The following is a 12462-nucleotide window of genomic DNA, read 5'->3' on the forward strand; positions in this document are numbered from 1 at the left end:
ACCTGAGGTCAGGAGTTCGAGACCAATCTGACCAACACGGTGAAAACCTGTCTCTACTAAAAATACAATATTAGCTGGATGTGGTGGCAGGCGCCTGTAATCCCAGCTACTCAGGAAGCTGACGCAGGAGAATCACTTGAATCCAGGAGGCAGAGGTTGCAGTGGGCCAAGATCACATGACGGTACTTCAGCCTGGATGACAGAACAAGACTCCGTCTCAAAAAAAAAAAAAAAAAAAAAAAAAAAAAAAACAAAAGGAAAAAAGCTGGAGTGACTAAATTAATATCTAACAAAGCAGAGTTTGGAGAAAAAGATATTAGTAGAGATAGAGGGTAATTCCATAATGAGAAAGGGGTCAATTCATCAACAGGATGTAACATTCCTAAATGTGTATGCTCCTTACAAAACAGCTTCAAAAATCAAAAAGCAAAATCTGATAGAATTGCAGGAGAAATAGGCAAATTCATAAATATAGTTGGAAATGTCAACACCCCTCTCGCATAGAAAATCAGTAAGGATATAGAAGATTTGAATAATATTGACCAACATGATGTTTATTGAACACTGTACCCCAGGACAAGAGAATACACATTTCTTTCAAGTGCAAATGAAACATTTACCAATATAGATCATATCCTTCACCGTAAAACAAGTCTCAATACATTTAAAAAGGATTCAAATCATATAAAGTCTGTATCTGGACCATTTAAAATTAAATTATAAACCAATAACAAAAAGATATATGAACATCTTCATAGATTAGGGAAACTTTAAATAATTCAATGGTCAAAGAAGAAATCAAAAGGGAAAATAGAATCTTGAATAGAATGGAGAATATATCAAAATTTGTGAGATGCCATAGAAGGAAATGTATAGCTCTAAGTGCTATATATACATAAAAGAACACCATCTGATTTATTGCCTTGATGGGGATGAGTTTCATGAGTCAAAATGTATCAAGTTATATACTTTATGAAATGTATTATACGTCAATTATATCACAATAATGTTAAGACAGTCCTCTTCCCCTAAAAAAATTTTTTTAAGTTAGAATCAAACTTACCTGCCACTCACTTGTTGGGAAATATTAGGATAACTATACCACATGTCTAGAACTTTAGTGACAATACGGTTCTCTTTTACAAACTTTAGGTTATAGAATGGAATTAACATAGTTCCAGAAAAAAGCTGAGATCCTAAGTCCTCTATAATGGGAAAAGGAACTACTTAGGGTTCCGGACAGTTTCCACCAAAATCTGAGTTTTCTTTCCCTTGAAATTTGATTGTAGATGATTGCATACAGCTAGACATTTAAAAAATCTTTACAGTCGGGTTTAGCCATATGGCTATTCTCATTAACAGAAAATGAGCAGATATTACGAATCCCATCTATGAACTAAGGATTTAAAAAGCAAGTTTTCTCCGCTAAGTTTTTTCTTTACCTTTCTGCCAGCTTGATGCTGTTACTACTATTCTGGGGTACAGCAAGTGCCACAAGATGAAAGCAAGCTTGGCGCACGAATCCCACATGGAACAGTGCCACTCACCACCAGTTACATATACTCATGACCAATTGTTTTATATTAACAAGAAGTACATTTCTTTAGTATTTGATCCATTATGTATTTTGGTTCTTTTTCATAGTAGTTTAGCCTACTCTATCACACCAAAAATTTCAAGAACAGAAGGCCTCTGTCAAGCCCCCATAATCCCTCAGGAAAAGGTCAGAGCTCTGAACTTACCCTAATAATTGTCCCCAAGTCTCAGACTGAGCAACCTTCCCCAGGTCTTACCTATAGAATTCCAGCAAGTACTTGTAAATATCACAATAAAGATGTTAAGAAAGTCCCTCTCCCTTCCAAAATCTTTTTAAGTTAGCATCAAACTTAAATGCCTGCTCTAGCAAGCACTCACATTTGGGGAAATATTAGGATAACTACACAACATCCCTAGAACTCTGGTGATAAAAAAACATTTTACTTATAAAGTAAATTCACTTGGAAAGTAAATTTACTTGTAAAGTGAGTTTACAGTAGAAGACAGCTGGGCTAATTCTTTTGCCTAGAACTTACTGTATGGGAAAATAAGTAGGAAGAGGATAAGTACTCCAGCAGATCTTTCTCTTTCCTGAACTTCCACCAGCCCCATGGGCCCCAGTCAGCCGGCTCTGCCTCCTTTTGTATTTCTTCCAGTTGAAATGCAGAGCAGGATGAGGCATTTACATCCAGTCTCTGGGCTTCCACAGACGTGATCTCCTAATTATTATAAAACCGTGCCTTACAACAAACCAGTACTGAGCTTTTACTACTGCCCGCACTACTTTATCTCACCACAGACACCCAAGCTGAGCCTTTATCTCACCACAGACACCCAAGGAAATCAGTATTTCCTCAAACCACGAAGGAGCTTCAAGCACCGGACAGACTGAGGACTAATGGCAGGGGCCAGAGCCGGCAGAATCATTCTCTGGCCATGAGCCCTTCCTATGATCTTCCAAATTTCTACACTTCTAGATATGTTGAGATCTTCTTTTCTCTGGCATTACCTTCTATAAAAATGCCTCAGGGCAGCTGGGAAGGTGCAGGTTCTCGTAGAGATAAACATATGTGCCTTGAAACCTCCTCTGTATTCTGAGTCCACAGGCTTTTACACTAGGGCTCACTTAGGGACCGAAATTTCATAATAGGATCTGCTCCAGAGTTGTCCAATAGAAATATAATTTTAAGGTTTCTAGTATCACATTAAAAAAGTAAAATGGAACAGGTACAATGAATAACATATTTTATTTAATCCAATAGAGCCAACATATTATCATTGCAATACACAAAGGAAAAGTTATTAGTGAGATATTTTACATTATTTTTTGAAGAAAGTATTTGAAATCTGGTATATATTTTATACTTTGAGCACATCTCAATTCAGACTAGTCATGTGTGAAGTCCTCAATAGACATTGGTGGCTCCTGGATACCACATGGGAGAGCCAGTGCCATTCTCCTCCTTGATACTTGTTTCTACCCTCACATGTACCTCATAATTTCTTTTATAGCTGGTTCAAAAAACATATTGCACCTCTCTACCAAAGTCATAGCAGCTCACTCACCAGCTGTTTGTTCCTGTGCTAAGGAAAAGAGAGTGTGGAAAAGCTGGAAGAAATCATCCTCTTCCTGTAAGTGCTTTATATTATTCATATTTTCTCTTTGCATTTTCTTTCTATTCTGAGAGAAAATATGTATTGGATTGTTTTCTCTCTCCACTATCCTTTTGTTTTACTTCAATTTATCTGAAAGATATATATAGTTTTTATTGTTCTATTGCTACTCTTAAATGTAGAGAGGAAGGCCGAAGGTTGTAGTGAAGATTGTAGTGAAGACTCTCTTCAATTTGAGTTTGAAGCTACCAAAATTATCATTATAATCGTTTGGCTTTAGAGCCCAATCCTATACATACTTATACAAAAACATAGTAATTTATTTGGTTATTATTGCATTTTATAGAACCTGGCAAAGATATTACAAGAATGTAAAAATACAGGCCAATTTCTTTCATTAACATAGATGAAAACAAAATCTAAACAATACATTATCAAAATAAATCCACTATTGCATACAACAAATAATAATGGTGTATTTCAGCAATTTGTGGCCAATATAACAAATGGAAGTAAATCAATGTACTAAGCCACATTAACAGAATAAAAATTATACACAATTATCTCAATAATTTACAGACAAGACATAGGTAGAATACGATTTTCATTTTATACAAAACTTGTAGCAAATTAACAGATCAGAACTTCCTAAATTTGATCCCCTGCATCAACCAAAAAAAAAAAAAAAACCTGCATCAAATACTATGCTTAATGGCAAAATACTAAAAGCGCCCCCTATCCACCTCAAGACCTGTCATCAGACAAAGATGCCTACTTTCACCACTGGGTGCATCCTAGTACTGAGTAAATGTTTAAAACGAAAGAATTGGCTGGGTGTGGTGGCTCACATCTGTAATCCCAGCACTTTGGGAGATCAAGGTGGGTGGATCACTTGCGGTCAGGAGTTCGAGATCAGCCTGACCAACACGGTGAAACCCTATCTCTAAAAAAATACAAAAATTAGTTGGGCATGGTGGTGGGAGCCTGTAATCCCAGCTACTTGGGATGCTGAGGCAGGAGGTTCGCTTGAACCCAGGAGGCAAGACGTTGCAGTGAGCTGAGATTGCGCCACTGCACTCCAGCCTGGGCAACAGAGTGAGATTCCATCTCAAACAAAACCAAAAACCAAAAAAAAATGACAAAAGAATTGAGAACACAGAAAAACAGAAGATCAGAAGGGAGAATCACATGCTGATAAGCCTCAGGGTACTTATCAGAAGTGAGTGGGAACAGAAGACTATTCAAGAGCTTGGACGACGCAGGGTCATAGGAATTACACAGTTGCAAGGATTAAAATATGGACAAAGAGTAGTAGGAAAGTAGTATTTAGAGAAAGTGTAGATGGGGAAGCCATGGTTTGTGACATTATAAAAGGAAACAGTGCCAGCCTCATAATCTAAGAAAACCCCAACACGGCGAGGGGGCACTGTCATGGAGAGGAGCAGAGAAGGGGAAGAATCCTCATAGGCCCTATATTCATGGTTATGCTGTAACCCAATCACCCAGTATCCTCTCTGAGGCTGATACCTGGAGTAAGCATTGTGATTTTGAGCATAATGGTTGAAAGAGAATGTAGGTCCCACTGAATTGCTGCATACCCCCAGGATCCAGGCAGTCTTCTTGGCCACATCTACCTCCCAGTAATGCTTTCCGGAGGAGAAGTGCTGGGAGCCCAGGACACTACAGTCATAATGCTTTTCCAGACAGGAAGGTCCAGATACTTTAGCTCCCACAAACCTCACCTGTCTCCGGTTTTTAGCCAGGACAAGATTTAAATTAGCTGTGTGTGGATTCAGGGTCACGTCCACTGTAGGAAAAGGTACAACATCAGCAGATGAAAATGGGGACATGGGTCTCATTATACTGAGAAGAGGAAACACAGGAAGTGGTTGGAGGAACTGGAACTATATAGCGGGGATGGGGGAGGCATCAACACCTAGGACCTGTGTGGCTATGTCTGGGGAGCGCATGTGTAAGGAGATCAGAATTTGCCAGCCCAAAGAGGCCATGCCTTCTACTTACCCCAGTAGCTTTGGACATCTGTCAGTTCTGTAATGATGAAAAGAGTCAATAATGTTGAATAGGACCAGTTGTCTCATGTCCGGTATCTCTCTCCTTACCAGATTGAGGGGCATGGTGAGGAATCCTGTGAGGATGTCACCTGGCCATTTCATCTCCCCTTAAATACAAACTGCATCTTCTTCAGCACTCTATGTCCCTCCCTCTGGGACCTCCCTCTTTGCCACTATGCTCAAATACCAACTATATCCTCGATCCTGTTTATTTCTTCCCACGACAGTAATTTCACATCCAAACTCTTTCCCCTGAATCTCCTTACCTCTAAACACTCGCAGCATCCTTTTCAGATCTGGGGCTCGAAACATACTTCTCAGCTTTGTAGGGAGAGCTTCTGGCTTCCTCAGGGTCCAGAACTCACTCCTAGAAAGGACAGGACTTCTGAGTTCCCACACTGCTGACTATGGGTTCCTCTGCCACCCGTCTCCCTTACCTCCCAAGCCTACTGATGAACTCCAATCCTCCTTTCTGAAGAAACTTAGCATCATTTTGCAAACAGCCCTGGCACTGGAGCCAGAAGACCTAGACTAGAAACTATCATCTCACCATCTACATAAACTTGTGTAAGATTCAACTTTTTCTTTGAGATGGAGTCTTGCTCTGTCGCCCAGGCTGGAGTGCAGTGGCGTGATCTCGGCTCACTGCAACCTCCACCTCCCAGGTTCAAGCAATTCTCCTGCCTCAGCCTTCCGAGTAGCTGGGACTACAGGCACATGCCACCACGCCTGGCTAATTTTCTTGTATTTTTAGTAGAGATAGGGTTTCACCATGTTAGCCAGGATGGTTTCGATCTCCTGACCCTCGTGATTCCGCCCTCCTCGGCCTCCAAGTGCTGGGATTACAGTGTGTAGTCACTGCACCTGGGCCAGATTTATTCTTAAAGTCTCATTTTGTTTTTCTGTTGTTATTTTTAGAAATACTATAATTTTCCTTTTTCTATGTCCTAGAGAGTTATGCAATTCAGTAAAAGAATGCTTGGAAATCTTTTTGCTACCTCTAAAAAAAGAATATTAAAATTTATTTAAAATTCAGAGGGGTGAGATGTCATGGGGTTGAAGACAGAAACCAGGGGCCTGCTAGCTTGGGGCTTGAGATATCAAGTGAAGGGTTTCTTCAGAAGAGTCGGTGGGGGGGCTTAGGCCCTAGGATTCTCAGGAAAACCTTCAACACAGCATTTTTTAGATTTGCTGGCTCATGGGAATGTTATGCCGCCAGGCTGAGGAGAACAGATATCCTCACCTCAAATGGGAGAGTTACAGATTCAGAAGGGACAACGAGGCTTCATATTTCATGTGTCTGTGAGGAGCATGAAGGTACCAAGTGTGCAAGCAGCTTGAGGTGTCACCTTGTTTGATAAGACTCTGGAGTATGCGATAGAGAAATGTTTGATTCCCGGGTCAATTTTTAATCCTCAAGAGCTCGGGTTTATGTTTTTTACGGAATTGAGGACAAGAAAATCTTTACTAGGGAGCAAGGCCTGGGAGAAAGAAAAAGGGTCCCAAGAGCAAATTCTTAGACCTTGAGAAATAATGCAGATTAAGGAATGTTCACTGATAAAATTCACGGCAGGAAATTGCAGTGAGCCCAAGCTCACACCGCCGCCCTCCAGCCTGCGGCGACAGAGTGTGACTCTGTCTCAAAAAAAAAAAAAAAAAAAAAAAAAAATTTTATGGGCAAAGAAAATTCCTATGTATTTTGAGGGTAACTCTAAACTTAAGAATCAGGGATGAAAGCAGGCACAGGAAAAGTACACTTAACAGGGTACTTGGGGAGTCACTGACACTGCAACTCTTTATTCATTTTTTTTTTTTTTTTTTTTGGGGGGGGGTTTCCCCTCTTTTCCCCCCGGGGGGGGAAAAAAGGCGTGATACTGCAATTCTTTATTCTAAATAACAGTACTGTCCCCAACTAGTGACCTTCCATCGCCCACATTTTCCTACCAGAGAAGCCAGTTCATCCCCTTTAGCTGGGGATGCCAAAACTCTCATGTGATGCTCAATTCAAGACTACAGTCTTGAATCTTCCCCACTCTGATTCTTCTTCCCTTTCCCACTGTTCATGGGTAAAGGAATCATTTGTCAATCCAGGGGAGCTACCTCATGTTCTCCTACACATACCTTTCTGTGACATCACTCACATCCTAGGAAGGAAAAAGACAGGTTAAGTCAAGGAGTAACAGGTCATGCCCTTATCCACATTTCTCCTTCCATGTCCACTACCCCATGACATGACACACATAAAGACATCCTAACATGGAGCCACAGAGCAGAGATAAAAACTCAGGCCACACTGTCCCTAATAACCCATGTGAAGACATCAAAAAATAACTTAACTGACTCATCAGTGTCTCGATTTTTACAACATCATGTGTGTGCATATGCGTGTGTAATGTTACGTATGTATAGCACGTATTATTTGTCAGGCATTGTGCCTGGCCTACAGAACCTCAGATGATGAAGTCATAATTTCCATCCTTGAGTAGCTTACATTCTGTTCTGGTTGCTGCTCATGGGCTTTAAATATGGTTGCTTCTCAAACTTCTCTAACCCTCTACCCTACCTTTGCTGACTTCATCCATTTCCTCCATTTTAACACACACATGTTGATGATTCTCAAATCTGTACTTCTGCTCAGCCCACTTTCCTTACAATTTTGATTAATATATACACCAGCAAATGAGTCACAGGTACCTCAAATACAAGATGTTTAAAAGAAAGCTTATTTCTGCAACTCTTGTCTCCCTTCCATCCTATTGAATCATACTAGCAACCACCTAGTCACCAAATTTAAGCAAATAGGTAATAATTACCATACATTCACCCTGGTCTCCTATCTTTGCCCAAGTCAGTCCACCTCACATACTTAATTTCATTTAGCCATGGGTTGTTCACCTTTATCACTGCCACTGCCAGTCTCATTTCCATGGAATTGGCCTATTCCCTTCTATTTGGTCTCTTTATCTACTGCTCCATACATCTCAATGACCCTGAAGAAAAGCTTAAGTTTGGTCCATATAACACAAGATTAACTATTTTCTCTGTATTAGGACTGTTTATGGTGGCATTTCATAGAGACACAACTCAAACTGGCTTGAACACACAACGTGGTAGAGGTGCTGTGTGTGTCAATTTGCAGTAAATATCCAGGATTGCATCAATCTTACATTGTGGCTGTACTGAGGAACTGAAATGATCAAATTGATGTGCTTTTTCGTGGCTAATTCTCTTATGTTGGCTTTATGTCTATATTTTGAAGCTTTTATCTTGGCTATAAGATCTTAATGGGCAACAATTCACACAGATATGGAAAAGAGAAAGAAGAATGTCTGTGATGGGAAAATTCTAGAAAATTTATTGTTAGAAAAGACTCAAGTTTAAATGTCCATTGGGCAGTCATACTAATGAATGTGGAAGTATCTAAACTAGCAATATGAATTGATGATTCATTTGCATTTAAAAATATTTACAGTTTGAGGAGTGTTGAGGAACCAGAACAAAAGAGTGAAGGAGAAACTATCAGGATAACAATATCAATGATGAGGACAAAACGGCAAGAAGAATAAAATGAAGATGCAAAGCAGGAAGCAGTGAATGAGAAAAAGCTGCACTAGGCAGAAAGTAGCTACCCATGGCTCTCATACTAAGACCCAAGAATATGTAAATAAACAATTATTCCACCAAGAAAGAAAGAACAAGAGGAAAGCACGAAGGCAAACAAAACATAAAGAATATCTTACACGCTAAAGGTTACAGAATATCACAAGGTACATCATGCCTCAAATTCACAGCCACACTATTCATTCTATGCAGAAAACAGCTGCTAAAATTTCAACCTCAGTTCAAGTCCCTCCATCAAATCTTTCTAGGCTTGACACCTTGTAATCTTTGACCTACACACATATAGACCAGAGCCCAGACCCCCAAAACCAGTTCAAATATCTATTACTAGAGTATGTTAAATGATTCTGCTCTAGAGAAGAGAGTGAAAACAAAGAAGGGCTGGTAGTACATCATCTCTAAGAATTTAGCTTGGCATAAGTGTGCCTGTGACTAAGCTGGGTAAGAAGCACTTGGCAAATTCCCAACACAGCATCAGAGACAAGAGTTGCCTAATGAACAGTGGTTCTCAATTGGGAGAGCACTGTATTCACCCTGGGGCTATCGTGGCAATGTCTGAAGACATCTGGGGTTGGCACATCTGGGGTGGTGCTGCTGCCATCTAGTGAGCAGAGGCCAGAGATGCTGCTAAACATCCTACAATGTACAGGAGAATCCCATGCAGCAAAGAATTATCCAGTCAGAAATGTAAATAGTGCCAAGACTGAGAAAGAAAGAACAGAAAGAACAACATCAGTGGATACAACAGATCTTCTCCACAGCATCAAATAAACTTTCAGACAACTTTTATAAATAAAATGGGGTTTTCTCTTGCATTTGGACTCTGAATTATCTTATGCTTTATTCCGTATCTCTAAACAGTTTAATAGGGGATAGGCACTATAGCACCAAAGGAATGTTTTTTTCTTGTCCCCGCAATGATAGTAGTCTGATGTTCCAGAAAGGAAGGAAAGTTAGTTTCTCTTTTCCTTGACTCTCAGATCTGAGCTCCCTCACAAGCCTTACCTGCAGCAGCTCCATTGTTGACCCCTGACATCGACGCTCCAGATCCAAGATGAGCTCTCGCAGCGACTGGCTCTGGTGGACCAGATCATTCTCAGCCTCTTCTATAATTCGTAGCCCCTTCTTCTCTTCCTCTTCCAGCTTTTTCAGCTCCCGCTGCTCCACTCTGTCTAGGATGTTTCGCAGCTGATTAAACTCTGTCTGGATCCTGTGTCTCTCGGGCTCCATCTGATTCTTCAGGAACAGGGAAGAAAAAGAGGCTGCTATTCTGTCACACTGAGGTTCTCCTCTGTTAAAAGCTGGGGAGTTGGGCTCAGGACTGCTTTCCTGGGCCAGGCCTCCCAGGGAGAGGGAGGGTAAATGCTGCAGGAGGAAGCCTTTGTAGCCTTTTCTTTCCTTCTTTTCTCCCTCCAGCTCTTCCCAGACCACTGGTCCCGGGCTGCTTTATCTAGGCCATCTAGACATCAACTGTGATTCCTGGGTGACATTTAGATTCCAGGAAGCCTCCCTCACCTCTGCATCAGCCTCCTCTTCTATTTTTGAGTACTGAGGTAGAAATTACTGGCCCGTGACTAACTGTCTCAGATCTGGGCTTCTTCGCAAGCCTTACCTGCATCTTCCCTTGCATTTGTACTCTGAATGCAACGGAAAAGCCAAAGAGACTGAAACTGTAGAGCAAGATCCAGAATTATGAATTGGGGGAACCCCTAGCCATGGTTCCTCTGCTATGTGATTGTCTCCTAGGTTCAATTTTGATATGTTTGCTATTTAGCTCCCCTCTCCTCCCCGTTTGGAAGGAATACAGTGGAGGACCAGGCAAAGGGAAGCTCTTCTAGTCATGGCATCAGAGGACAGACAGGACAAGGACTCCTTTGCCCTCAGCTCCTATGACCTGCCATGATTCCTGCCCCAGGATATCCTCAGAAAAAGTCCCCCTTGCCTTCCAGCATGTCTTCTTCTCTCTGATAAAAGCTGTTAGCTTCTCAGCTTCCTGCTCCTCATTCTTCAGCTTCTTTAGAGACTCCTGAAACTTTTCCTGGAAGAAACAAATCAGATCACACAGGATCAAGCCTTCAGTTGACTCAGTACACAGACATGGAATGAATGGCACAGAGATTCTGCTAACCTCAAAAGGAGCCTGTCCTAACCTAGGATGAAAACTTGAGTGGGCCAACAAACATTTCATATACATGAGATGAAAACCAACAAGAACAGGCTGATTCTCCATCCTCCTTGGGAAGGTGCCTGACCACAAAGCACCTGTGGCTCATGCCTGTATTCCCAGCACTTTGGGAGGCTAAGGTGGGCGGATTGCCTGAACTCAAGAGTTTGAGATCAGCCTGGGCAACATGACAAAACCCCATCTCCACTATACACACACACACACACACACACACACACACACACACACAATTAGCTGGGCATGGTGGTGCACACCTGTAGTCCCAGCTACTTGGGAGGCTACGCACTAGAATTGCTTGAACCCAGGAGGCAGAGGTTGCAGTGAGCTGAGATCGTGCCACTGCACTCCAGCCTGGGTGACAGAGAGAGACGCCTTCTCAAAATAAATACGTGAGTAAATAAGTTCCTTCACCTTCACTGCCAACATATCTCCACACTCAATCAACCAAGTACCCCTTTTCCCTCAGCAGCTCTATCTACTCAATCTGGAATAGTAAGTAAGAGATAAAGTCTATTCTTCAGGGAGGCAGTTTCCAGGTTCATTCTCTAGGTAAATGGAAAGACTACAAAGAGATTAGATCAGAGCATGATAAAACGTTAAAACCTACCAAAGACCCTGTTTCTCTGTCTCCCCTTCCATCCTGGGGTCTCACCTGGTACTCCTGGGCAACCTCCTCCACGAGGAACGTGTGGTGACCATGATGCTCCTGAGACCGCTCACAAAGCCAGCAAATGACCTTCCCATCCTCCTGACAGAAGAGCTGCAGTTTTTCTCCATGGTCTGCACAAAGAACTGCTTTCAGCTGCTTCCCAGGGCCCAACACCACCTCTCTGAGCCGCCTCACTATGTTGGCCAGATGCCGATTAGGCCGCAGGTTCCCTGGCTGGTAGCTGATCTGGCATACAGGGCAGCTTCTTTCCCCTTCTTGACCAATCATTGATTCCCTGCTATTCGGTGTGATGCAGGCTTGGCAGAAGCTGTGGCCACAGTCTATGCTCAGGGGTTCTGTTAGGAGCTCCAGGCAGATAGGGCAGGTCACCTCTTCTCGTATGTCCACCAGTACTGGTGAAGTCATTGTAGCTACTCTCCTGGCTCCTGCCTGCCCAGCCCTAATTTCTAAGATGTTTCCTGGTTGTAGAATCCTAGGTAGATGAGCAAACAGGGTAAGAAAGGAGGGAGAATAAAGGAATACTGACTGCCCAGTCCTGGATAAAGAGGTCAGACACCTGGGGTAACAAGGGCTTCTCATTCTAATATCTAATACGTTCTTTATTCTGGCTCATACAAGGCACCGATTTCTTCCCATATTAGAGCAGTGGTTATGATTTCCTCTTTCTCCAATTGAACAGAGTGACAAACTGAGGCCCTGGAAAGGAGGGGCCTGTGTGAGTCACTGTCTGTGTGATCTTTTCTTTTCTTTTTTTTTTTTTTTTT

The 12462-nt window shown here is 41.9% G+C and overlaps 1 protein-coding gene across 2 annotated transcripts in view; it reads right to left on the reverse strand.

Annotated features, from left to right (window-relative positions):
* Positions 1 to 2767: 2767 nt before the first annotated feature.
* Positions 2768 to 12462, reverse strand: part of TRIM6 (tripartite motif containing 6) — a 16453-nt gene continuing 6758 nt past the window's right edge. The window contains exons 2-8 of one of the 2 annotated variants that reach the window (XM_017887313.1): positions 11681 to 12170; positions 10786 to 10881; positions 9849 to 10079; positions 7344 to 7366; positions 5489 to 5589; positions 5173 to 5199; positions 2768 to 4957 (exon numbers count right to left, since the gene is read on the reverse strand). In XM_017887313.1, coding sequence (XP_017742802.1) covers positions 4392 to 4957; positions 5173 to 5199; positions 5489 to 5589; positions 7344 to 7366; positions 9849 to 10079; positions 10786 to 10881; positions 11681 to 12103 — 1467 coding nt within the window. In that variant the 5' untranslated portion in view covers positions 12104 to 12170 and the 3' untranslated portion in view covers positions 2768 to 4391. The remainder of the gene's footprint in view (positions 4958 to 5172; positions 5200 to 5488; positions 5590 to 7343; positions 7367 to 9848; positions 10080 to 10785; positions 10882 to 11680; positions 12171 to 12462) is intronic. The other variant, XM_017887314.1, reaches the window with a different exon arrangement.

The sequence above is a fragment of the Rhinopithecus bieti genome, unplaced genomic scaffold (genome assembly GCF_001698545.2).
Source record: "Rhinopithecus bieti isolate Rb0 unplaced genomic scaffold, ASM169854v2 scaffold_17182, whole genome shotgun sequence".
NCBI lineage: Eukaryota > Metazoa > Chordata > Mammalia > Primates > Cercopithecidae > Rhinopithecus > Rhinopithecus bieti.